At 38.2% G+C, this 27,567-nt stretch overlaps 1 protein-coding gene across 4 annotated transcripts in view; it reads left to right on the forward strand.

The window, feature by feature from the left end:
• The first annotated feature begins 351 nt into the window (after nt 1–351).
• GXYLT1 (glucoside xylosyltransferase 1) overlaps nt 352–27,567 on the forward strand; it is a 31,439-nt gene continuing 4,223 nt past the window's right edge. The window contains exons 1-5 of one of the 4 annotated variants that reach the window (XM_067314596.1): nt 352–665; nt 9,553–9,645; nt 17,260–17,434; nt 18,297–18,422; nt 19,276–19,527. In XM_067314596.1, coding sequence (XP_067170697.1) covers nt 442–665; nt 9,553–9,645; nt 17,260–17,434; nt 18,297–18,422; nt 19,276–19,527 — 870 coding nt within the window. In that variant the 5' untranslated portion in view covers nt 352–441. Of the gene's footprint in view, nt 666–4,726; nt 4,806–9,386; nt 9,450–9,552; nt 9,646–17,259; nt 17,435–18,296; nt 18,423–19,275; nt 19,528–27,567 lie in introns of those variants that run through there. The other 3 variants (XM_013948013.2, XM_013948014.2, XM_067314604.1) reach the window with 3 other exon arrangements.

Raw genomic sequence — 27,567 nt, forward strand, 5'->3', positions numbered from 1 at the left:
CCTTTCTGGGTCTCCCAAGGAGGGCCGGGCACCCTTCGACCCCTCACCGCCCACCACAGGAGGGGAGCAGGGACAGTGGTGCCCCTCAGACTCCCCTCCCGGGTTTCCTTCTCTTTGCCAGCGCCCGGGTTTTTCACAGTGGTTGTAGGGTGGGAGGCAGCCTTGGGCTGTTAATTGTTTGGGCAGTTAAACACGGATTAGCAGCCCTTCGCTGCTGCCACCACCCCTGCGGCCCAGCCTCCCGGCCGTTACCCGCCCCGCGGCCGCGCGCCCCGCCCGCGGCACCTGGCTCCCTCAGGGCTCGCCCCGCCCCGCCGCGGGAGGCCCCGCCCCTCGCGCGCCGGGGCCCGCGCCGCCGCGTCTGTTGGGGCTCGTGCTGCCGGTTGGGCCCCGGCCGCCGCCGCCTGGCGCCGCTGCCGGGGCCGGCGCGGGAGGAGGAGGATGCGGCGGTTCGTGCGGGTGGCTCTGCTGTGCCTGGGCTGTGGCGTGTGCTCGCTGCTCTACGGCTTCAGGCAGCTGGCCCTCTCGCTGGAGCAGGAGCCCGGCGGCGGCGGGGAGCTGCAGGCCGGAGACCCCGCCGCGCCCGGCGGGAGGCGGCACGCAGGCGGCAGCAGGGCGGCGGGGAGCGCGGGCCCAGGCGAGGCGGCGGTCCCGGTGGCGGCCAGGTAGGGGCCGCGCAGCAGCGGAGGACGGGGCCGGGCGGGGGAGGCGCCGGCGCGGCGCAGCGCGGGGAAGGCGTTGGGGGGGGCGGTGCTTCCCCCGCATTCCTGCGGGGAGGGCCCGGGGGCGGGCGGCGGAGCGGGGCCGCGTGCCCGCCCGCGGCCGGCGCCGAGGCGCCCCCGGCTGCTCGGTGCCTGCGGGCCGGCCGCCTCCGGCGTCGTCACGGCCGCGGCGGCGGGGCGGAGGCGAGGCGGTCGCTGCCGCCTCCGTCCTCGGCCGGGAAACTGCTGCCCGCTCTGGGAGGGAGCGTGTGTAGGGGGGATGGTGCTCTGTGTTCCCCTCTCGGGCAGCTTTGGCGGCTCTTGGGCAGGTTACCGGGCGAATGGCGTCCTCGAGGAGATTGAAGTTATTAAAACACATAAAAACAAACAAACAGAAAGTCGGAGGTGGTGTTGAAGGCCGGCTAGTGGGAGCCAGCGAGGCCGAACGCGGTCCCTGCTGGGCCGAGGTGCCCCTGCAGGGGGCGCCCCGGTGAACGGCGGTGCTGCAGGGAAGGAGCTGCCGAGTGTGGGCCTTTCCCGGTGTGCGCTGATGTACGGCGCAACACAAAATAAAAATTAAAGCTGTAGGAAACAGTCGTACAGCTTCTGGAGCTGACTTGAAACTTTACTCTTGTCCTGTGTTCCGGACAGTGTTTTTTTTTTTTTTTTTTTCCTTGTTGCAGTAGGGTAAAATGAACCGGAGGATTCATTTTTTTCTTTAAGATGCTTTCAAGGCATTACTTAGTTCTGAAGCTGAGATTGACGATTTTATCAAACATAACTTTAAGTGTTTGAGCAAAAATTATTTATTATGGGAAACTTTAAGAAAGTCTTCTCTCAGTGAATTGTGAGAAAATACTGGGTAAGCAGTTCATTTCCTCGGTTAATTTAAAGTGGTGTAAATCTGCGCTGCTCATATTCTGTATAGCTGTCAGCAGCAATTTTTGTGTGGACAAGTGTTGTGTGAGATTACAGAATGGAAAAATAGTAGTTTTCATTTAAATTAGTTTCATGATCCTGTTCATCTCGTGGCTGCCAGGAAAAGAGGGGTGACAAGAAATCTGTTGCTAAAAGCTGGAGGAGAGATTAGGACCAGGCCTTTCAGGATCAGCCTACGTTTAGCTCTGCTTTTAAATTCCACAGCAGTTTAAGGCAATGTAAATTGATGGTTCTGTGACTGTCACTCCCTCCCGATGCTGCGCGCATCCCCTTCCCCCTCCCCGCCCTTACACAACTTGTGTTCCTCTGATCACAAAAGTGAGTTTGTCTAGGGTGCTACTCCGCCTGAAAACTCTCTAGTTTTTGGCTAGCTCAGCTCTCTGAGTTGGCTCATCGTGTAATTACGAAAGTGACAGTGCTGGTGCAAAGGAGTTATGGAGGAGGACATTATCAGCAGCTCTGATTTAATCGTCTTTAAAATGTCATGAAACAGCATTCTGAGTTGCTAGGGGTGGAGCCAGCTGAAATGTGAAACACGACTTTTGACTGGTTTAACTTCTTCAGAGAATGTTTTCTTTCTTTCTTTTCATGGTTTTGCTTTAGTTTAAATTCATACAGATTATGACTTGGAAAAACATGAGGATTTTTCTTTCTCGCTTCCAATTCATGATTAAAAATTCATCATGAAAAGTTGGTATCTACTTTTGAAGTAGAAGTGGTAACTTTTTTCCAGTTACCACTTCTAAATAACAAAAAAATGAATTCACATTAACAGTTTTATGTAGTATTTCATTGATGTATAAATCCAGGAAATGTGAGGGAAAATTCATATGTATCTAACACTTATTTTACTAATGAAAAATTAATATACAAGAAAACTTTTTGTCAGGTAAAAGATGAGAATATGAATAACTTGTACTGAAATTACTTGCATGTGCATTATGCTCCAGGTTATCAAAAGAAGACCGAAGTCTATTTTGAAAGATACACTTAAGTCAAGGTACTGATGGGGGAAAAACCCCACAAGGTGGAAGAAGCTTCTTGCTGCATTAAAATGCAATGAGATATAAATGAGAAGGCAATGTGGAAAAGATTTACAGACAAAGAAAATTATTTTCCAAAGGCCTAAGTTCCGTATATAATTCATCTGCATATAGAGTTTCATCTGTCTGCAAAATTGGGGTCTGTCTGACATAAATTGCATATAAACTGTTGTTACACAGAAAGGTCAGGATGAACATCTTTCTGCCATAAATTATTGAAGTCTTGTATGTTGTTCTTACAAACAGCGTGTGCAAAACTGAGGTGCAAGTTAGCCCCTTAGAGCAGTCCCTTAGAGTTTATTTAAGGAAAAATTCTATACTGTGGCAGCTGAGAAATGACCTACTGAATGTTCATTTAGACACATATTTCAGTTATTCTTAAGTATTAAATCATGAGTTATGTTCTCTCAGTAATGAATATTTAGCAATGTATCAGTGTTTTTCAGTTTTTATACTTCAGCTGTTTCTTTAGTGGAGTTTAAGCTGATAGCTACATGGCTGTTTTATGCCCTCTTCTGACTCTATCTTGCGGTCATATAACATCCTAAAATATTGATATCTGAACACAATTTACTCTATAAAGTTAACCTTTTAATCCTTGTAGTTTAACATTTCATATGCATTAATAGTAATTTTTGGTAGTGAGCTGCTTTGTCTGTTTTCACTGATCACTTGCTTTGCTAAACTATATTTTGAATTCTAACTGCCAGCTGAAGGCATTTACACACTAGCAATGATTTCCTCTTTTCTTTAGTCATGAGGGATTTTCTCCCCTGATTAGCTTAGATTGGTACATCATGTAAGGCAGAAGGGGCTCAATCATGCTCCATTATGGAAGAAAAAAAGATGAAGGTAAAGATTTCTGGTAGAGTTTTCAGAAGTGTGCAACCATGAATACTGCAAGCTTTGAATAAAGCTTCAGAATAGCATACCTGGAACGATTTTGCAATAGTGATGATGCTTTTAAGTAGAAAATCTTTAATTAAAAAGGAAGTACCATGTTGAAACCAGAATTACGGGTTGAGGCAAGATCCTCCAATAAACATAGTAATTCAGAGGAGCTTGTTGGGTAATCACTTTGGTAAGGAGTTGTTTGTTTCAAAGGCCACTGTAGCCTGAGGAACAAGATGACTAGAAACCCAAAGTTCATGTATTGAAATTTGATGTAAATACCTGTAAAGCATTTCAAGAATTTCATAGTTAATTCTGAGATTGGATTTTAGCTTCAAAGAAAGATTAACACTGAAGTTAGTCCTCCCAATTATTCATTCCAGTGAGGAAAGAAGTAATGAATAGTAAATACGGTCATATATAGTATCTAACTGAAAAACAGATCTGAAGCTGAAAAAAGAAAATATCCAAGTGTCTACTTTCAGAAGAGACAATTCAGTTAAAAGCCACTATATGTAGTCAGCCCTTTTTCCCTGCTGCTAGTGTGACTTACGGATGGGGAAAAGGAAGAAGGCTGTGTATGGATGAAAAAACAGAAAGGTGGATAAATTCATATTTGCCACATGTAGGTCATTTATTAGCATTATAATTTACTGTCTGTGGAGTATCCTTCAAGTCCATCTTTCTCCACATACTTTCAGATCAGTGAATTCAAGGACTGTAACTCTACTTATGAGAAGTGAATCTTCACTTAACTTTATTGATATTGCCACTGCAGCTAAGCATATAATGTCCAGAAAAAGTGCTATCCTAATGGAAAGTTTGGAAAACAGCAGTAATTGGTCTGTAGTTGGTTTCATGAATTCAGTGAGGTCAATCAATTTTACTGAAGTAAGTTTCTGTTATGCTATAGGTTTTCATCACTTTCTTCTAGCCAAATACACTGTTTTGTTATGTGCAACACTGATATCTGACTGTATCTGTCTCTTGCTTTCTAACTATCCTGCTAAAGGGAGAGTTAAGTGGGTTACAGTGCATGGAATAGTGTAGGAAGTATGCTCACAAGCTCAGACAACACAGTAGAGTGGTTGTAATAGAGTTTTTTTCTTTCCTTGCACTATATGCAGCTATTTTTCTGTGTCAGAACTTAACTAGCACTTTCACCAGAATGCTTCTCAGCTATTCCTGTGCCTTAAGAAATTGGCTTAGAAACTTCTAAACATTTCAAAATGTGAGTAAAACTTTTACAGGACAAAGTATTGAGCTATTTGAAGTTGAAATTTCTTTCTTTTTTTTTTTTTTAAATCAACTGAATTTGTCAAGCAGTTAAGATGACTAACAAATCTTGTTTTACATGGCAATGTTGTAATTTATTGGAACACTAACTCTTTAACTGGAAAAATATTGATTGTTTTGTGTCTGACATCTAACCTTAAATTTGGAATCTGCTGTTTGCTATCTAATAAAACTATTTCTTTTCTGACACAATACATTCAAACAAATTCATGATATTGCTGCAGATATTCAGGAAAAATTCTTCAGGAGAATCAGAACTTCTCAATACAACTGGGAGTTGAATTGAGCAGCTCTTATCTTCTCAACTTTTGATTCCTGTCAGTATGAACAGGAAGGAACTGAAAAATGCAGACTTCCTGTTTTGCTGCATGTTGTAGGATATACTGCAGGAGATCCACCAAAAGAACTCAGTCAAGTCTTGCAGTTGATTAGGCTTATGTCATTAATTCAATACTGGCAGGAGTGCATTAGTCATGCCTCAAATTAGTTGATTGTAACCTGGACCATTTGGACAAACGGTTAAATTTACTGTGAAGTTATAGTAGTAGAAAATATGCCATCTGGTCTGAAAAGTATACTTGAAAGTTGTGATCTCCATTAATTGTAAGCCCACCACTGCGCTTAACAAAAAGACATTTTTACCACTTATTTTGGGGTTTTTTTAAGGTTAAAACTTGCCTTGTTTGAACTCTGGGCGTTAGTGAATGTGACTCATGCATTGGTAAGTATTTTGCACATAAATTTAAGATTGTCCTGAATCCTTCTTTTCAAGTCATAACTTAGACACCTTTGCTATGTCTGTAAGACTGAAACTTTTAGTAACCAGTTATGTTGAAGCTAAATTACCAGTTAAAGATGATTAAATGGCTGGTTATCTAAAGAAGAAGTACCTTGAACTGGCAAGCAAATCTTTGAGAATGCTTGTCTGTGATCCTAATGTTTTTAGAGTTTTGTATTTTTGTATTTCTTTGTTTTTATATTTTTGACAATGGTTGGTGTTAGGAGTTGCTGAATCCAGCAGTCTGATAAAGGTGAAGCTGCTTCAGCTCTGTGTCCCCAGGCCCGGCCAGTAGTGAGGCTGCAAACGCGTTCCCAATAGGCACACATGCCCACAGTACGTGCATGCATATATATTAATATGGTTGACCACACAGATCAGCACAGAAAACACAGCACTTGAGCAACTACAAACAACAAGCAGCCTGATCCTGTTTCTCTCTGGCTGATCAGGATAAAAGCCTGTTAGTAAAAATATATACAGTGTAGATCCCTCTAGTAACTGGCCTTAGACAGTACCTGGCCCCGAGGTCCACTGGTCTCCCCAGTTGCTGGCACCTGCGCATGCAAACCTGCAAATCTTGCAGTCCAACTCCAGCTGCTGGTACTTGGACCTGCTTGCACATGCTCACACACACAGACCCATTATGGATCTCTCCAGTAACTGACATTAGACACTCCACAGTTGCTGACCACTGGATGGCTTGGTCTCCCAGTTGCCTCACACACATGCAAATGGATCTCTCTGATAGCTGGTCCAGACCTAAGGTCTTAAGACTAGCTAACTCTCAAACACCAATCTCCCTCCAATAGCTGGTTTGGACCCCCGATCATTCTGATAGCCAACTCTTGGACCCCCACCCAGTCAATCTGGTAGCTGGTTTGGACCTCCTGGTTCTTTCAGTAGCCAACACAGACCCTCTGATCTCTGCAAAGTCCGTCCTAGATTTACGGCCTCTCTGATACCTGGCTCCCAAGCCTCTTGTCCTACTTACTGGCTAGTCTGGTTTGATATTTGCTAGTGATTACACACATCAACATATATGCCCATATGCAATATGAACACTCTCTCCAGTTGCTGGCACCACAGGCTTGTGGGCCCCTGTCATCCATGGCCCCTTTTCCAGGTGCTGGCGCTTATGCCTCCATACACACAGGTGCATGCAGAGCACTCTTTCACTCAGGAAAAATAGAAATTGAGTTTAATAAGGAGACTGTGCTGATGAGGCCAATTGTACTGACCAGCAACCTGTTCACATGTGACCAGCCCCTTCTATCCCTTTCTTCCTCTGTTTTTTCATGCTTGTTTCTCCCCAATTCACTTTGGTCCTTCCCCTAAACATTCTTGCTGTCATCCTTCCCCAAACCCCTTACTTTAATAAGTTTTACAAGGTCTTAAAATACTCTTCCCCAGAGACCCATAATGAGCCCCACACACCCTGTAAGGTGATCCAGAAAGCCTCTCCCATTGACTCATCTTGTGGGTCTCCCACTGTGGGCTGATTGCTCTCCTGTGATAGGTTTGGGAGGAGCGTTGTCAGGGTGTTCCATAGGCCCTGATTAGATTGCTGGATTTTTTCCACCTGTCATTGTTCCTTTTTTCCTTTGTGTTTATAGAGATGAGCTTTTAATCACATAATCTAATATTTAGGAGCAAAATACCCACCTTAATGCTGAAGGTGACTATTACTGCCTGACTAGTGCTCTTTCAGGTAATAATCGCTGTGCCTGTTTTGATGAAGAGAGAATGCATCTCATGAGTTTTGTACATCACTTGTGACACCTTATTTGTCTTCTAAGCTTTTCTCATTTATTCTACTAGCTTTCAAGTAAAAAAACCTTGATGAATGGCTTTTAAAATTGTATTATTGTGAATAACAGTAAGAAAATGCCATCTGTTGGTTTCAGTCTTTTATTCCTTTCTATATGAAAGCCTTATGGAATGTTGTAGTATATGATCAATTGAAAGAGACTTTTTTGCAGGAAAAAGTCTTAGTCTAGCATTAGGTAAATTGCCTTCCAGTATTATACATGTGTATCTTAACACGGTAACAGTTTTCATTTGAAACAAAGGAAATTTATGATCCAAAATCCAAGGCTGACAACCCTGCCATATTGCTAAATGGGATATGGGAAAGGCCTAATGTGGAGAAAGCCAAGAAATCACTTATTTCATCATTAATTTAAACTTGCCTGTTGCCAGGCTAGTCTGGATAAGATAGTAGCTTAAGGCAGCTAAGAAAAATACAGCTGTCATGACAGCCGGAAGAGGAAACCCCTGTCTAATAAATAATCTTCCAAAGTAGAAGACTCTTTTTGGAGAGATAGTCTATTAATTTGCCCTAAAACTAGTGAGAGACAGTTACTTCAAAAAGGTACACAATGGAGGTTGTAAAGGTTGTTCTTCAGATAAGCAGAAGTTTTTAATGTGCCTTAGATTCTTTCAAAAGCCACCAAGATTAATGTAAGAAAGAATGTGGCAGAGAGAAATTGTGATTTATACTGTTTATTTTCCCCAGAGAAATACAAATATAACAATCAAAATCCATATTACCTTTTTCAATACATGGATATTTATTTGTGGAGACCATTCTTAGGTCACAATATAGAATTATTTCACTAATACTTTTGCTTACCTGTGTATCTACAGCATATGAGGAATTCCCAGATTCCCTACCAGAGGACTGCTCCCTCCCAACACTTAATGAGGTTTTGAGAAAAATGACCTCATAAGAACACCAGTCATTTCACAAGTGTCAATCTTAAGAAATTATAGTTTACCATTTCTGATACTACATTAATCTATCAAATCTGGTGTTCACAAAACATTGGCTTTTATAAATTTCAGATGACATTACCAAGATGGTGCTGATTGATTTCAAACTTGCAGAACTAACTTCCAGCTCAGTTTTCTGTGCTGTGGTCCTTGAAAATATCTTATTATCAAACTTCTGTGTGGTTTTCCTTCTTGCCTATGTCTTCCATTTACAGACACTAACCTTCAAAGGAGGGTAAACACTATTGGCATCATGCCACCAGGACATGAATATGGAGCATAGGAAGTCACTCCTTGCTTTGAAATATTCCACTTCCTCATTTATAATTTTAAATCTTGATGTTGATTTCCTCACCAAAACCTTTGAATATACACTTCTATTGCTCTTTAAAATATTTCATCTATTACTGCTGCATAAAATTTTGTGGTGGACCAGTAAAACCTGCTCTTTTGGTTGTTAGTGTAGCACAAATCAAGAGATTATTAGCCTTGTCATTAATATGGAGAAGGAAGACTCACCAGATGTGATTATTTCTGTATTGCATTTTGTTATGAAACAATGGAATTCCTTGCCACTGAAACCCCTTTTTCCTTAAAAATCATTTTTGCAGGTTTGTATGGAATAAAGAGTCATGGGTAAATAGGGATTGTGTTTAAATGGACAATGTTTCTTTGAAAATGAAATATCTACTCCTCTGCTTGAAATAGACACACGTATTGCAAAGGTTAAAGAGTTCTCTGCAGCAAAAAAAGTGTTGCCTTTCATGCCATTGCCTATGGGCTCATACTAAGTACAGAGCATAGGATGACCCCCGTAAAAATCCCATCACTTTGTTTTTCTTTCTGAAAATATATGGGATGGAGAGGAAAGGTTAAAGTCAGGATGGGGACCATTCCTTCCTTAAAATAATTCCTCCTAATTGGCACCTAATACCTCCTCTTTTGTGTATATTTTCAGCTAGTTTATCATCGTCTTAATGAGCAGTTGATTATCCAGGCTCTGTTATGTAGGCAGTCTTCTGCCAGGTAATTAACTATTCTAGTTACGTTTGAGCTAGAAAATAATCCATTTAACTTTGCCATAAAATCAGTAACATTTATATAGGTTATTTCTGTCTTATCCTGTTAGGTGTAAGAATTTGTCTGTATCTTTCTGGAATTCCTATTGGATGCTGCCCTCTGATGTTTGTGGAATGAACTGCTTTTGGGAAGCTGCTTTTAGGTAGGCTCTGACATTAAATAGCACTTCATTATTCAATTGCAGACAGGTGCAGCTAATAAGTATTTTTGGCTATTTAGCAAGCTGACAAAGCAAAATACTTTGATTGCTTCACATGCATTATTTTGTGCTTATAATACAGTAATCCTCAGCTGGGTTTTCTCCTTCTGTCCTATTAACTATGCTTTTGAACACTTTAGTCTGAAAGTGTTGTTACAAAGAATAGATTTTGTCTATTTTATTATTTCCTTAAATAGAGATTTCCTAACCTTGGTAAAAAGTCATCTGAATGTAATGAAAAGTTGTTGATGAATTTTTGATAAATAAAACTTGTTGCATGGTAACACCTGTGATGTAACTTAAAATAAAAACTGGAAGATATGCTTAGTAGTTAAATCTTCATTTTTTTTATTGAAGTTCCTTTATTTTATAGGATTTCATGAGAATATTCCATCCAAAAGTGCTGAAACAATTATTTTTGAATGCGCTTTAAGCTACAGTACATTAAGATATATAACATGTCCTTAGAGTTGCATCTTTAACAAGAAATTTAAATGTTTTGGTGCAGTTGTTCAGATGTATTAGGGTGTCAGATTATGAAAGCAGCTTGTCAGAAAAGCAAGAAGCTTTAAACTAGATGTGTTCCATAACCAGCATAGTTCTTTTCAGTATATAACCAATGTTGTAAGTTAATTTTTCTTATATTTAAAATTTGATTAAGCCGTCTTTTGATATGGTTATCTCTTCCTCTTTGTCTGTAACTTGACTATTTCTAGGGAAAGCAAAGCAAAAAATAAAAATAAAAAAAGGTGAGTTTTACAAGACTTAAAATTTTATTGAAAATGATGACCATGGGAAAAGGACTTTAGATCTGTCCCATATTCCTATTTGTGTGCTTTCAAGTGTCTTTGAGCTCTGTAATTGCAGAGAAGGTATTTGAAGAGTTGGCTTAGGTTGATTTAGACTGTTAGTGAACTGTAGCTTGGGACTGCTGTGTCTTTCCTCCTGCCCTTGGTAGCCTGCGCTTCTTCCTCTTTTGGCACAGGGTTTCGTCTGACTTTCCCTTTAGCTGATTTAGCTACTTGAATGGACTCAAATTCATGTCTTTTTGTGGCTAAAGGTTAGGTTTTGGGAATTTAGCTTCATTAACCAACTCACTGTGGGATAAACCAAGTGTCAGTGCATTTGTGGTGGAGGGAATAGGTGCTTTGCCTGTGCTTAGCTGAAGGACAGGATATGATTTTAAGTTTCATCTGCGGGCATCTGAGCCAGTTTAACAGCTGTCTGTTGCTGAAAAAGGAGAGGATCTCATTATCTCCTGACCCTGTTGCCTGTGGTGATGTACATAAACCCTCCACAAGACAATATAACTCACTGAAATGGTGGAAAACTTCCTTTCTTGATTTTCCACCAGGCTCAAGGTAAGTAATGGGAACCTGGGGGCCAGCAGTGGAAGAGTACCTTGCAGTTCCTTCTGACTTAATTTTAATTCAGTGCTGCAGTAAAAAGTTAAGAAGCTGGGAAAAAATAGATTTTCCTCACTTTCAAATCCAGATAATTTCTGTAGATACCTTGATCCTACTTTTTTATAAATGTGGGACTGATTTAACAGCTGTTTAACAGTGCTTTTTAACTTGTGCAGGTTTTGTTGCTCTGCCAGTTTGCTTCTCTTCTGGTGACTAAAAACTACTGGGTGTCAGGCTCTTTAAAGTTTGGTTGATTAAAAAGAAAAAAAAAAGTGATAAGTAAGCCATCCATATTCTATTTACATACCCACCATTTGTTCTTCTGAGATTGTATCATGGTATAGTTTAATATAGCCAGATTTTAAGTAATAGAGGATTATATGAAAATGTTTGCCCTGCTTGTTCTAACCAATATGATTTGCATTTTCCATGCTAATTGTCAGAAGACTTGTAGGGGGAAAATATTTACACTGATAATGTGGTTAGCTTTTTATACCAAAGAAGAAAACAAATTTGCAATAGGCTTCTGTTTGTTCTTTTCATAAGTGTAAAGAGCTTTCAACAGAGCTGAACCAGGCATCCTGAGTTATTTGGTTATAATATCAAGGAAAGTTAGTTAAATGAAGCTGAAGAAGAACTGAGAGACTTTAATAAGCAGCCTTCTTTAGGAAGTTCCGTATTTCATGGTTGATGCTGGTTTTCTAGACAATACAAAGAAGTGATCCAAAAAAAGCAGGACTGTAGTTTTGATATCAGAACCAGTGTAGGGAAGCCATTTTTTGAGGCAGAAAAATTAAAAAAGATTTTTTTTGTAACCTGTTAAAAAGTTTTTATATCCTAATATTACCATTATCTAATATATAGATGTTGTATGCAAAAACTAGTGGTGCAAGTTGATGATGGCGATTTTCTCAGCAGCTAACAAATACTTTAAATTGTTCAAAACTCCTACAGTTTTATTAAAAGTGTCCTCGATGGACCAGACTAAATTTTTGAAAGAACAACATCTACTGATGTGAGTTTATTGCTTCAGTCATCCATGTTTTTCTGTGCTTTCCATACCTGGATCCTAATCTTTCCTTCCTTGGCTTTCCAAGCTATGTTAAGGAAATAAGAGAGGACAGCTCGACTGCCAGTAGAGTTTTGTAGGGAGTTTCCTGATAATTCCTAGGCATGTTTTTCCTAGTAGCAACAGTTCTTAGCAGTAGATCAACAAGCGGTAAAAGGAACTCCGCTGCATAAAATTTTAAGGCAGAATTAAGGCTGACTGTAGTTCCTTCATGGCTTTCCATAATACCGGTGCCCCTATATTTGACTGTGCTTAAAAAAAGGAGAATAAAATTACTTTCAATTTCATTCATAACTCTTTGAATGATACCCAGGTCACAGTAGATGCTGTAATACTTCTGCTGTTCTGGAAGGCTTGGAGCTCTGAAGAAGGCAGCATATACATATAGCAGAAGAAAATGTTCTACTGTGACCTCAGTAAAGCAGTTTGGGACTAGGACAGGCTTAAGGATCACAAATTAGATGGGGTTGTATACAGGATTAGTTATGTCTGTCTGGGTGTTGCTGAAGGTTTGGTACCGTTTGATTTGTGCTCTTAATGTGTTACATGTACAAAGAATAGAGGAGCCCTGTCTGAAACACATGCAGTAGACCCTGAGTGCAGTACTCTTTGGAAAGTCCAGGGAGCAGGGCTAAGATTTTGATGGAGCTGGTGGATATTTTAACTTATATATATATATCTTTTCCAGGAAGTTAGGATGGGATACAGTGAAGGTTCCAGAAAGATACAGCCAGTCAAAATGTAACACTGTAGCTTATTAGCAAATTATTACTTCATAATTTTAATTAACCTAGAAATGCTAATTTAATATACAGTCTATCAGGCTATACCTCTTTAAACATAATGTAGTGTTTTGACAGACAGGCTCAGAAAAATCTTGTCGTAGCAGATGCAATGAGCAAATCCACCTATATTCCCTGTCAGAGGTTGTTAACCACACAACAGAATTAATCAGTACAGAATATATACACTTCAACACAGAAATACTTCATGGCCAGGCTTGCACCATGTTTTAAAGTATGTATTTTTGCTCTCATAGCGTCAAAGTGGAATGTCTTTTAATGTGCTTCCTAAACTGGTGGGAGTATCTTTGGCTCTCTTGAGAGATTTTTTTTCTGTTATTTTTACTGTTCCTACCTCTGATTTCAAATTAGACTCCTCAAATAAAGTTCTCTTATTTGTCCTTAAACGCCCAACTCTCCATATCCTGTCATGGTTCCCTGCTCAGTATTGGGTTAGAGGTGCATTTTTTGCTTTTACTCTTCCACTTTAATTGTCAGAGATTTTTTTTTTCTTTTGAAATTAGGAATCCCAAGTTTTTCTTACTAGTTCATCAGAAAGCCTTACTAAAATGTATGGTTTGTATCTCATTCTGTTGGTGGTCTTTCCAACTTCTCCACTAAGTTCTTCTACACCACTACATCAGGCTGCTAGTAATTAGAAATGTACATATAAAAATCTGTATTTGTATTTTGAAATTTTTCATGTTGCCTCTGGATGATTTTTTTAAAGTATCTCCCAAAATACTAGAAAAAACGTTTTGAAGTATCACTTCAAAAAACTTGCGTGTTTCAGAACCTAGATTTGAAATTCAACAAGGGGGTTGCTCTGATACCAGAACTGTGAGGTTTTCTATATCCTTGTGAAAACTTGCTCAGATTCAACAAGTTAGAATTTTCCTAAAATACTTTTATTTTACTCATAGTCAGCTCCGTTACTGAAAGGCTAACAAATCTGTATCATCTGAATAATCTTTTTTCATTAGACGTTGCCCAACCTAGGGCGTTATGAGGTGGCTGCCTCCATGAGCAAGATTTTCCGTATGCTGTGTTTTGGTGAGGTAATTGCATGGCTAACTGCAGTGAAAAGCAATGGAGAGAAGAAGGGAGAAGAAAGGGTTGCAGAAGGCTGTAAAGTCAGGAGGGAGAAGTAGAGAAGGAAGCAGTTGAGGGCAGATAATTTTGAAGGGAAATCAGGGAGGGCCCAAAATCGTGCATAGTTAAAGAGGGGAATGAGACAGGAGTCATGGCACAGATAACAGGCTTTGCTGGTGGGGCACATTAATTCCAAAGTGAGACAGAGCAGAGGTCAAGCTAGCAAACTCTTCATGCTGCTGCTAATGGCAGGAGAAGGACAAAGTGATGAAATGATGCTGGTGGTGGAAGATTAGCCTGAGTTATAAGCAGTGGCCCTGGATGGAGGTGGGGCAGTGATTTCCAGGTGGAAGTGGAGGGGAGTATGTAAAGAGAGAGGAGCAGTACTGAGGCCTGATTATAAAAAAGGTTGTGATTGCTGATGGTCTGTGTGCAGGGAAGTCAGATGCAGCTTAAAATCACTAAAGGATGTTTCTTCACACAGCCTGGAATGAAACCCACAATTCTAGAGTCTCCCTGCTGCCATATGTCTCTGAGACCTCATGTGTCTCATCCCTTTCTTAGTAGATGGTTCCCATAGAGAACTATTGCCTTTTCTTTCCCAGGGCTTCTTGCTGCATCTGCTCCAGGAATAAAGCTTTGTATTGTGGACTTATGGATCTGTGTCTAGCTGTTTCCCCATGTTCTCAAAGTGGAAATCCAGTGGAGTTTATTAGTTTTTTCTAAAGTTTTTTACCTTTCAAAAATTTATTTGTTTAAGCACAGAATAAAAAATTTGAACTCACAAAGTCCATGGACTCAAAGAACAGCGATTGCATGTGCACAAAGCGACTGTAAAGGCATTATAATACGATCAGATTGGTTTTGGTACTTCAGCTAGAAATCTTTTGTTTGCAGATGTCACTGGATATAGAAATGATTTAATACAGTCTTTGAATTTCAGTGTTGTGTTTTAGAGCTGTTTTGGCATAATTTTTTATCATACCTTATTCATGGAAGGCCACATGTTACATGTGGTTCAGGAACTTGGCTTTCAGCTGTGCATTTTATGTAGGTTGTGCCCTTGTTTATCACAGGAACTTGCAATATCACTGTAGACTCTCATGACCTCAGGGCTTAATTGTTGTAATTCCCTTTTCAGTGGATTAGTGATAAGGCTAATCTGCTGCTTGCAGCTTGTTCAGAATGCAGCAGTATATTCATATGTGGGTCTCAGCTACCCTGATCACATTCAGCTTGCTTTGCTTCTTTATATCAGCTGCCAACTTCATGATAGGTTAAATTAGCTTTATTTATATATAAAGGTCTGAATGGCATGCCTCAGTTACGGTTCTATTTTATATATTTTTTTCTGTTAACCTGAACTAATTTTTCATATTTTGTTGCAGCGTTTCTAATAGCATTCAGTCTGTGGATTAAATCATCTGAATGTAGATGTGTGTGTATAGGTGGCTGTGCCAAGCAGATCTTAAACTGTCATCATAATTGAAAGCATAGAGAATGGTCCAGGTGACCAGCCATTAAGTTACTGAAATATAAATGGCTTGTGCATGTGAGAAGCATTAGGGTATCCTAAACATGTACATAGAACTATTAGATATAACATGATCTTTGAGACACCCTCGTCCTTTTGGACTGGCATCTGGAGGTCAGGTGGGATATTCTAGGGCATATTAAATAGCACTATGTCCATGTAAATCAATTGAATCAAGCCCTAGGTGTTTACTTTGAAGTAAGATGAATTGCTGTTTAGACTGCATTGCCTATTCAATGGATCTCCATTGGCTATAATGAGAGCTTGCACACAATCTCACGTCAGCACCTTCATTTAGATGTCTTCATCTGAATCCTACCTGAGAGGTCTTTCTTCCATGGGTGGTTGTTTATGCCTCAAACCTTCATAAAGCTTTAACTAAAACATGCGGTCAGTCTTAAATCAATCTTAAATCTGTGGATTTTGTTAGTTCCAGGGCACTTGATCTACTTCAAAGCTCAGAATGTTTTTTAAATGCAGCTACTATTTATGGCCTCAAACTTTGTCAATTTCACTGAGATATCTTTGCTTATATTTAACTTTGTGGAATTCAAAATTATATGTGCTGATTTTTTTGTGCCTTTAACTAAAAAGGTATATTCCCATAGTATCTTTTGTCAATTTAAAGGAAAATCTGTACCCAACTCCATCCTTAAACATGTTTTAATAATAATAATAAATTGGGTAGAGATTACATGCTAGGAGTCACATCTGTTAGTTTTTGTTTCGAAGTGTATCTCTTTTTGGCAAGTTTCTAAGAATGAGTAGTATGTTTGCCAAGTGTTTCTCTACTGTCATTAGTTTAGGGAAAGTCTTTTCTAACTTCAGAGAATTTTATATCTGTGTAACTTGGAAGGCTGTAATTTAAACCTTTCAGATGCTAATAGCCCCCTACCTTTTAGTCATGTGCAAATAACTCAAGTGTAGAATATTCAACTGTTTTAAAAGTTGACTTGATTGACTTCAAGTTGATCTCTGTTTAATACCTTTGAAAGCTTTTCTTGCTACTTGGGTATGAAATCCAGGCAAAAACAGTTTTAGATTTAATATGTCCTAAGTGTTTGTGCCAAGATAATACAATTTACCTGATGATTAATTTTAGCCTACTGTGTTAAAATAATGAAATAGCTTTTTAAATGTACCTTGTATAATAAATACCATATACTTTTCACTATACCTGTGGACAACTGACTTGAGGGAGAAATGACTTCCCAACCCCCAAATCTTGTAGTGGCCTCAAGGATGTGAGCAGCACACATGGTTGGAGTATCTGAGAGTAGTTAATGTACAGATTTAATGTGCTATTGTCCTTTCACATTTTGATGTAACTTTACATCATCTTTCTTTTAATGTGGCTGTTTTGATGGAATTCCTTGCTATTAATGGAGAGTAAGTTTTCTAATGAAATAAATGTTGGTATTTGTCATATCTAGTATCTGTACAGAACTTTCATCCCTTTTTTCTCCCTAATGGGCTGGGGTGGTGTGTGGAGTGGAAATAAGAGTAGTTTGGCTTAAACTTAAACCTACAAATGAGTATGTTCTGTTTGAGTTTTCCTTTGCTGATTTAATGAAGATAAAGGATATTTTGTTAGATTGCATGCTTCAGTAAATAGAGCTTTTGATTAAACCTGTGCTAGGAAAAATGTCAATTGAAAAAATATTTTTGTGTTAGATATGATTATATGAAAACACATCCTTCTGAGAAAATGCATCTAGCAGTGGTTGCCTGTGGTGAAAGACTGGAAGAGACTGTTACTATGTTGAGATCAGCCATTATTTTCAGCATCAAACCACTCCAATTTCATATTTTTGCTGAAGACCAGTTGCACAAGAGTTTCAAAGACATAGTAAGTACCCAAGTCATGTAGTTAATTGATTTGTAGTACAGTTGGAGTAATATATAACAATGTTTCTGCTAACATGGGTGATAGTTGTTGGCTATAGTGGTAAAAATGCAGAGGTCTAAAAATAAGTTAATATGCAGATCTTTTGTAACACTGGATGGCGATTTTTAACATTTTTTTCCTAACCTTCCTGATTTGTCACCTTGTATCTGTTAATACAAACTTGATGTTCAGAACAGAAACCAATTATCTTCTTGAGAGCTTCTTTAAAATCAGTTTTTTGAGAGAAAATAAAATCTGTCTTTTTATATCCATGTGCTCACAGTATGAGTCAGCCTTATATTGTCTAAACAAAATGAAACATCAGTCCCTGAAGATGGTAGGTGTGGTTATGTCTTATTTTAGCAACTTTCAGTTGATAAATATAACATTATGACCAGAGTGACATTATTAGAAATATACTGATACATATCTGTGAAGGGTTTTACTATTTTTGCGCTTGAAATAACTTTGAGTAATTATGGCAAAGTTGGATAAGGTTATTTTAGTTTGAGAAAGACTTAATTGATGGAAACTAGCTAAGAGGAAAAAGTAAATGTTTTATCTGATGCATTTACTTTTTATTTGTTCTTACTTTTGTATATCTTTTGATTTGTTTTCATCATAGTGGCCTGCAGATGCCACTTTCTGTTTAAGCATTTTGAATATTTGACAGGGTTTTTTTGTAGTTCGGGAAGCATTTCTATTTTGGGAGAGAGGAGTTGCAGTTGTGTTCAGTTATCAATGTAAATAGGAAATGGTTTCTTTTTTATTGTGGAACAGAACTCAAGTAATTTTTTTTTATGATCTCTTCTTTCTCACCCAGCTTGATGACTTCCCCTATGAAGGAAAAGTTAATTACACATTATATCCAATAACATTTCCAACTGAGAGTGCAGCAGAATGGAAGAAGCTGTTTAAGCCATGTGCTTCACAAAGGCTATTCTTGCCAGTAAGTTTAATCTCTAATAGGACAATACATAAATCTAACTTCTTTGTTTTTAATGAAAAACTGCTACTCCTAAAAGTTACTTCTGTGACATCCTCCAGAAACACTCTGAATTTAACCTTATTCTTCTGTGACAGTAATACACTAAGGAATAAAATTCCTTTTCACACTTGCTCCATTGCACAGTATCCTCAGTGAGTGTCTGACCTGTAGTAGGTTCATGTCATTCTCTCAGAGGTAAGAAAAGTTTGTCACACCCCATCTCCTCATTTATTTGGAAAGCTTCATGCTTGCACAGGTCTGAGAAATGTCATAGAAAACTGGAAAAAGTAGTAGGCTATTGTAGCCAGTGTTTCATGCAGCCTTTTCTTTGCTGATATGAGACTCCTCAGAAATTGTACTTCAGGCTAGGTGAATTGTAGCAGTGGCAGCCATCTTCCAAATACTCTCTCTTCTGTATCTCCCTTACACTTTTCCCATCATTTGACCAGAGGCATAGGGAAGTGAGGGAGCAGCTCCTTTTACTGTAATGTTTCACCTGGCCCACAACCTGCTCCCGAGGAGCCCCAGGATATAAAATATGGAATGAGTGCTTTTGTGTTACTGTCCTACATAAAACTTCTGTTTCACTCTACAAAAATTGTCCAAAATGAGATAAGAGGGAATGGTAACAATTTTTTCACTGCAAGCTGTCAGTCTGAAGTGCATTTACTTGCATGTGAAAAAAATATATTAAACTTTATTATGGAAGGGAGTGGAATGGCAGTTAATTTTCCCCACAAATAACTCCTGTATTATTAAAAGAAGCTCAACAAAACTGCTTAAAAGTTTGACTTTAAACTTCTTTCCCTCACAGTTAATCCTCAAAAATGTGGATTCACTATTGTATGTTGATACTGACATCCTATTTTTGAGACCTGTTGATGATATTTGGTCTTTCCTGAGAAAGTTCAACTCCACGCAAATTGCTGCAATGGCACCAGAACATGAAGAACCTCGTATCGGGTGGTATAATCGCTTTGCTAGACATCCATTTTATGGAGTCACTGGAATAAATTCTGGAGTCATGTTAATGAATATGACACGTATCAGAAGAAAATATTTCAAGGTATGTATGTTACTTCCATTGCATTTTCAGTGTTTTTACCTCTTTTAATTCTAGTCATGTTTTGAATTCACGTAGAACAATAATTTTCAAAATACTTCTTTCTCTTGTAATTGAAATAAAGCTCTAAAAATAAGCTCTGTTTAGTCTGGTAGCTAACTTGTATTTTTTTTAATATCATTCACTATAAACATGAAATAGCTGCCTCTCAAGTCTGCTTGATTGTTTCTTTTCTGAATTCTGGAAGATCATGTGACTTGATACAGTCTGTTGTAAATTACGTTTGTCAGTAGATATTTTACTGTTTTCACTTCACATCAGAGATCTCAGAAAATAATTTGTCAATAATGTAAAATAGACTTAAAAAATGTGTGTATATAGTTACATGACCAGGAGGTGGTGCTAAAACATTTAGTAAGTTATTGTAACTATACTGTTTCTAAATTTTGGTCTTTTAAAATGTAACCAGGTGCTTATCAACTTACCTATCTTTTGATTTATTTCACCATCAAGTTGCTGTAGAGAAATAACTTTGTTATGAAATTACTTCTTAAGCAAAGTATGCAGCAACAGAAATAGTCATTGCTTCACAGATGTGAAGCTTTTTCTATGTGCTTGAAAGATAAATACAAAAACAATATTGCATGATTATGATAGGAAAAAAAAGTTGTTCTCTCTGTATTTTACACGTTAAAAATTAAGCACTGAAAGAGGTTTGATCAGTGAAGAATGATTGTGTAGTCAAAAACTATTGAAAGGGGCGGGGCACCCATAAGAAGGACAACATAAGCTTTCAGTAAATGTTACCTTTCTTCAAGTTTAGGAAATATTTGCCACTCATCTTAATACTCTTGTAATATGTTTTTGTTATGGAAGTACAAAGAATTTAAAGAAAATGGAGAATGGATTCTCTCCTGTGTAGTTGAATTATAAAGCTATAATAGTTACAAAATTTAATTTATCCAATAAGAAAACTTTTGTGTATATATCATCAGTGAAATCTTGTGTTGTCCATTTTATTATTTGCTTGTTTTCCTAATTGTAGCATCTAGCAAAAGGAAAAGATTGAAAAGCAGTATGCTTATAGGAGGAAAAAATAGGGGACTGAAAACTGCATGCATCTTACACCTTTGACAATGCACTTCTGTATACTGAAATATTTTCAATATGGTAAACTCTGAGATAAGGATGGTGTCTTATTCATGCTCTGAGTTCTGGTTGGGCCTCTCAGTACTTCTTAAGTTATCAATTTAATGGAAACTTTATGCATTTGTCTTAAATAGATTTAAAATTTTCAAAAGTACACAAATTATGTAGGATACTAAAAATGTCTTTCAAAGTAACTCTAGTTCTCTAGAGGATAACAAAAAGTGCCTTTCTCTTTAACACCTAAGACTGTGGTGGTTTCCTAAAATTTAAGTCTATAACACAAATTTAGGTAGATGAAACTGTTCATGAATATTTAGAAGTTCAAAATGGAATATTGCAGCTCTCCCCTGCTAGCAGAGAGCTGGAATGTTTTCCAGGTCCTGAGGATATCAGCTCCATATTCCTGTTGTTCCCAGGCTTTGTATTTATTATGCATTGAAATCTGTGAGGTTGATGAACCAAAACCAGCCTTATGGCGGATGAACTTTTTTATAATTGCTCTTTATTATGGAGATGAATATCTATGATTTACAAGACCTCAGTTTTTTAGCCAGGCTGGTTCACAATTAAAACAAGGCACAAATTTATACATGTTTCTGGGAATCCAGCTGGTAAACTTCAGTACGCTTAAGATGTCCAGTTTCTTTGGCTATGTGGGCCACTGAACTTCCTTCTGTGTTGAAAAAGATTGTGTGCCATAACTGGTACAGAGAATTGAAACCAAAAACATCCTGAATTGTCTTGGAAACATTCATCTTACTGCTCTTTCTCAAATTGTCCAATATAGACTATAGTAAGCAAGTCTGCTTGAATAATTGCAGGCTGAACAATTAAGGGACAGGAACTGAATTTGGAGGTAACTACCCAGTGCTGTGCAAGTATGCCAAATATTCAGTGTTATGAAAGGGCACTTGAACAAGAGAGGCAGAAGCAGAGCAAAGCTTCCCAACAGCATATCAGGTGATTCCAAGCCTTTTCTGATGTCTTTAGTTAATAAAATTAGAAAATGCAATCAAATAACCCTTTCCCCTGCCCCACTCCAGTTGTTTGAAATGTTAAAAATACAGCACTTCCTGCCTTTTGCCATTAGTTGTCATCATCCCACGTCTTTACTGTCTTTTCAAGCTTAGACTTTCCTTTTCCTGTCCTACCCATATATACTTCTGGCTCTTGTTCTTGCATGTCCTCTGTCTCTTGGACTTCATACTTGTCTGGGAATGTGCCTATATGGGCTGTGGTTATTCCTAAAGCATTTCAGGCTAGTGATGCACATAAATATTACCTCCCTCTTGCTTAATGCATAAGTAAGAAAGACAGCAAGTTTTGCATACCAGTTCTTTTCAGTGTGCAGTTTTATCTTGGTTCCTGAGAAATTGTTTTTTGCATTAGCTTCATCTTTTTCCTTCCCTTCCTATACCTTTTTTTCTGCTTTCATCATGTACATCTTTCTTGGACTCTTACCCTGATTATCTCAAGCAAGAAACACGTCAATTGTTTGGGTGCGTGGGCCTTTGAAATATATTGATCTTGTGGTTCAGGTGAAACATTATGAAATGTCCTTTTTGGATACATTTCTTAATTTAAAACCTCATCCTAGCATCTTTCAGGCCCTTGTAAAGCAAATGATAAGCATATAGCTATGGGCATTCATTTTCAGATCTTTCTATATTCCTAGCAAATGTGGTACTTGCTGTTTGTTCAAGCTTTGAATTCGTAGGGATGGACACTTTTCTCCAGCGTGACTGACTTACTGATGGCTCTTTAGACCTTGGCTAAGTTTTGACAATTTGAGTGTCAGTCTTATAGACTGTATGTGAGACTTCAGTTTCCTTTAATTAGCTCAGAGACATTTACTTAAAAAAAGAAAAGGGGGGGGGGGAGTGAATCCTAGTGAATTTGTTAATTTCTGTCTTCAGGGTTAAGGCTTTTCCTTGGAAAATTAAGCTTGCTTGAAATAGGGCTGATAAAGCCTTGCACTTCTTAGACTTGGAAATTATTCCAAAAAGGAATTGTTCACTCTTTAGGGTATATTCCCTTGCCAGTTCTTCACCCTGTATCAAAGAATTTGCCATTTTTTTCCCCCCATCTAAAAGCACCTTTGGGTATCAGGACTTAATTGGAATTCTGGAAGCATTTGCCACGTTGCTCTTAAATGCTGAACTTTACAGTCTGGAAGATGGATGGCTCTCGTTGTTGCTTAGCCTGTTTTTCAGTTTCCACTGAGTGTGGGTATTAGTTGCATTTCTGGAGATGAAAATTTTCTTGCACCAGTAACTAAGTTTGACATGTGCCCTGATATATGAGCCTTGAAGGAGAAGAAGGGAATATTTTTAGGATTCAGAAAGTGAGAAGAGCAGAGGCTGTATGGCTTGCTTAGGGCCTGACACAGAAGTAAATAAGGCAAGAGAGATGAGGGAGAGACTGAATGAGTGGTCTACAATACTGCTAGCTTGAAAGAGTCTGGCTCAAGCCCTTGTGCTGTTCAACATCTATAGCAGGTTTCTACTGCAATGAATGTTCTTGCTCTCTAAAGTCACATAAAGACACACGAGTGTTCTAGTTAACAATAGCTTTAATTAGTTTTAAAGGCAGACAGACAAGGATTTGGTTGAAAGGTAGTGGAAGGTAATGATGTAGCTGCAGTATGGTAGTACTGTGTTCAATTCTCCAACCTATGGGAAAGATTCTGTACAACACGTCTTGGAAATGTTTAAGCCCCAACCATGCACCAAGGTTTTGATGCTAGCTGGGCACTAAACTGCTCAAGCTGGGGCTGATCTAGACACAATTTGTATTTACCTGTGAAAATTAAACCTCAAATGCCTTGTAAGCATGGGTAGCTGCAGAATTAGATATTAGTTCCTAGAGGGAGGAATTTTGCTTAATCTTTGTTGTAGTCTGGAATTTAGCAATGGCTGTGTTTCCGAACTTTGGAGGTATCCATCATACACTGACAGTATTAGGTTTTGGTAGTCCTAAACACTGTATTATAAAATGATAGATCTCCGCATTTTTGCATAACTAACTAGTAGCTAGAACACTTGTCTAAAAAGTGAAAATTCTGATTCAGGGCTTTTCTCCAGTCTGATGGACTTGAATCTATAGCTTCTTTCTGTATTACAGCTTCTCCAGCCCCAAACTACAGGCTAATATGCTTGAGGGTGTTAAGCATCTATCCTCTGTTGTCACAATGATTTGTAAGAGTCAGAAGGAACCAGAAGATGAATAAATAAAACGGACAACCTGACAATGGCTATAATGCCCTTCTGGGTAATGAAAAACCTGTAGTTCCACGTACCGCTCCAGGATTAAGTTTGTTTTTATCCAAACTCAATATTCAAAACTCAATGTTCTCAGGACTGCCAGGTCTCTCCCTTTTAGGCAAGCTTCCTAGCCACTTGGCTATGGTGCCTAATAGAAGTTGTTCCTCTTGGTCCTATGGTCTTATTTATCTTTCTTTTATGTGTTTTATGAGAATGTGTGGGTATGCATACACACGTATGTGCGTGTGTGTATATATTTATATGTGTGTATATATATATATTATATACAAAGAATATAGTGGTAGAGTGTATGCATTGTGCAGTGCCTAGTTGAAGAAAAGAGTAGAATTGGTAAAGAAGTTTCTGATGCCTGCCTGTGTTCTAGTTTAAGCAACAATTAGAAAATGGGAATGTAAAATACAGCAGAATGTTTAGGAGGTAGAAGAAGTAACAGCAGGTAACTTTTTTATATATATATTTATTACATATAGATGCTTTTAAACTGGAAGAGACATAGCATATACTGCAGAGATGGTGATTAAACAAAATGTAGACCAGTGAGACTGAATAGAGAACAATAACTTCTAGCAAAATTCGTAAAGAAATTTCAGTGTTGCTATACTTAGTGTTACAAGGCTTGAGACTTAGGCAGCTGTGGAAAGGAATGAGCTCAAAAAAGGAAGAAAAACCCCAAACAGTAACAACTCCAGATAGTGTGGGCAAAGGAGTGGTTCATGGATATGCTTAAGACAGAAAAGACCAAAGTTCAGGAAGGTTAAAAGACCTAAGCTATTATACATAATTTTTGTGACTGTTCAGGATTGCTTAAGGCTACATTTCCAGGAAATATGGTAAGCCTGCAAAAGCTAATTCTTCTAAAAGGGAGATCCCTGTCTCTTGCCTGCTGCTTTCCCCTGTTTTTGCTATTTACTTTGTACTTGCCTCTGGTGTTTGTCGGATCCTTCTGTGATCCAATTAAGTTTGATAACAGAAGCGAAAAGAAAGCTTTCTGCTGGGTTAGTGAAGTAAATCAGCTCACAAAAAAAAAAAAATCTGTTAAGTGTTAGCAGTAGATTGTTAACACAAGAACAAGATTGCATCATGTAACCAGAAGGAAGGGAAGACAGCTTTCTCTCATTTGGTACTAAGAAAGTTTAAAAGTGGCTCAGTTGTTTGCGGAACTGCAACTCCAGTTTCTTTGGATATTGTAAGATTTATTTGAATATTTTCCCTCAACACTGTATTTTCTTACAAGAATTAAGAGGGAGGCAATACTAGGTGCTACAGTTTAAACATGACAGCTGTTGTAGGTCTGACCTCAGGCTTGGCAAGGCAGCAGTCCTCTGGGACAGAAATCAGTACTGACCAAACTAATTCAAGCAAAACATTATAATAAAACAAAAGCACGTAAGTGAATATCTTAATTTCTTTATGCATATTTTGTTCTTACTTAAGGTTTATTCCTCTCCATTTAAAAAAGATGAGACTTTGAGGGTTCATACAGCCTGCCTGTATCAGCTTAATGGCATCTCAGAATACCACAGAAATGCCCACCACTGCGTTTCTTTCTTAAACCTCTTTATCTTTCTTTGTAATTTGTTGGATATTGGAGATCAGTTTTATCTTCTGGAAACACTGAAGTTGTTATGTAGCTGTCATAGTATTTTTCATGTTTACTTGAGTAACTTTTGAAGAGCTTTTGTGTCATCAATTCTGTTTGAATTCAAGCATTGTACACATTCTGTTTAACCTTGCTACGAGTTAGATTAGAATTTTGCACAAGGAGGTTATATAACTATTTGAATAATTTCCCTTGCTTGGTGTGATTCCTGCACTGGTTTTATTATACATCAGTGTTAATAAATTCATATATTACTCTTATCTATTTATGCAAAGGTTATTGAAATATTAGAATTTCTAATTCTTAAATCTAATAGCACTATTTGTCAAGTAGTATTGCTTCTAGACATCTGGCCATGTGATTGTCTGGAATATACTCTGCGTTTCACTGTTATTAAAACTGCATGGGTTAAATGAAAATTGTATGAATTGATGGCTCTAACAATTTAAAATAATATCTTTATGGGTTGCTCTAAAGTGTTGTTGTTGTTGTTTTTACTACTTTATGCTCTCTTATGATTATCCTGGTAACAGTGAGCTAATTTAATTTGTTTTTTAATTTGAAGCATTCAGTCTAAATTTAAACCTGAGGTCAGTGTTCTGTGGAGGGGCAAAGTGAGGTGAGGGTGTAATCTTTATACATTGTGCTGCAGTCTGATTTGCTTGTTGGAAGGTTTTAGCTGCTTGGTATTAAGCCTGTGTTTTCTTTTGCTTAACCACGTTGCACTGAGCCTAATGATGGCTCTTGCTAGAGAGGAATTCTCTTGCGCGTTTCTCCTGCCTGCTCTCGTCAAATACTTGCAATCGCAGCCATAAATTTTTAAGGGCAGAAGGGACTGTAATATCATTCAGTTTGGCTTCTTACATAATATAAGCTATAGATCTTTTTCGTATTAGTTCCTGCCTGAAGTCTGATAGTATTTCTTTTTTAGTCTTTGTTTCTGAAAGCCCTTCATATTTGATGACTGAAATGATTTGAGGAAAGTTTTAAAAACTAATTTTTGTGCTTTCTAATTTGCCAGTGAAAAACTTGGAAAGTCTTTGATATTAAGATTTGAAAACTGAATATGGTACCCCAGGTAATCCCTTCCGTTTCAAAACGTGGTGTTTCTGTGGACAGATCCCAAACTGCACTGGAGTTCTATTTTTTTTTTTGCCAGTTTGTTTAAAAGGAATCAAGAGTTGTCTATACTCTTTCAGGAATTTTTTTCATCAGGACCCATTGTTATTCCATCCTCATTTTCCCAACTGAAATAGGAGGTATTGAGTGAGCAGCCTCATTCCTTTTCTGTTCTAGCTGAGCATAAGTGCGATGCAAAGATAGGAAATTAGCCTTAGAATCTGCAACCTGTTATACTGCAGATGATAATATATTTGTGGTAATGTTGAGTTCAATGCAGGCCCGCTTACTCTGAGGAAGACCTCCTCAGCCCAACGCTTAGAAGAACTTCCTTTTCCTTTTCCCATGAAATTTGAAGCACAAGGCTGTGACTTTAGCTAAAACAGAAATTTGGGAAATAAGAAACAGTTGTTGCATTATAATCTTAGTACCCTTTGCTAGTGAAAAATTGTGCCTTTGTTGCGGAAGTTAAGGTTGAGTGACTTAAAAATTAGTTTGCTTGATGAAAATCTTTTGAAAACCTTTCCAGATTTCTATATTTTTATACATTGCTTTGTAGCTAATCTTTTATAGCCGTATGTGTTGGGAACTATTCAATAATTAATTTTATATTAATCTGTTTTGAATGTTTAAAGTTAGCTTTCAAACCTGTGGTTCAAAACTGTGTGTGCTGTCAGCCTCTGATAAATAGAGAAATTGCATGAAGTGTGAAATCTGAAGAGTGGTGATTTAAATGGTGCTCAGCTAATTGCACACGTCTATTAAATGTAGTTTTTGTCTTAGATTCTACTGCTGTATTAAAAAAAATGCTATTTCTTAGAACTCTTGATTTAAGATGTTTTTGAGGGAAATCTTGAAGACAAAAGTATTTGGCAGTTAAATAGGAGATAT

Source organism: Apteryx mantelli, chromosome 1, assembly GCF_036417845.1.
Source record: "Apteryx mantelli isolate bAptMan1 chromosome 1, bAptMan1.hap1, whole genome shotgun sequence".
Taxonomy (NCBI): domain Eukaryota; kingdom Metazoa; phylum Chordata; class Aves; order Apterygiformes; family Apterygidae; genus Apteryx; species Apteryx mantelli.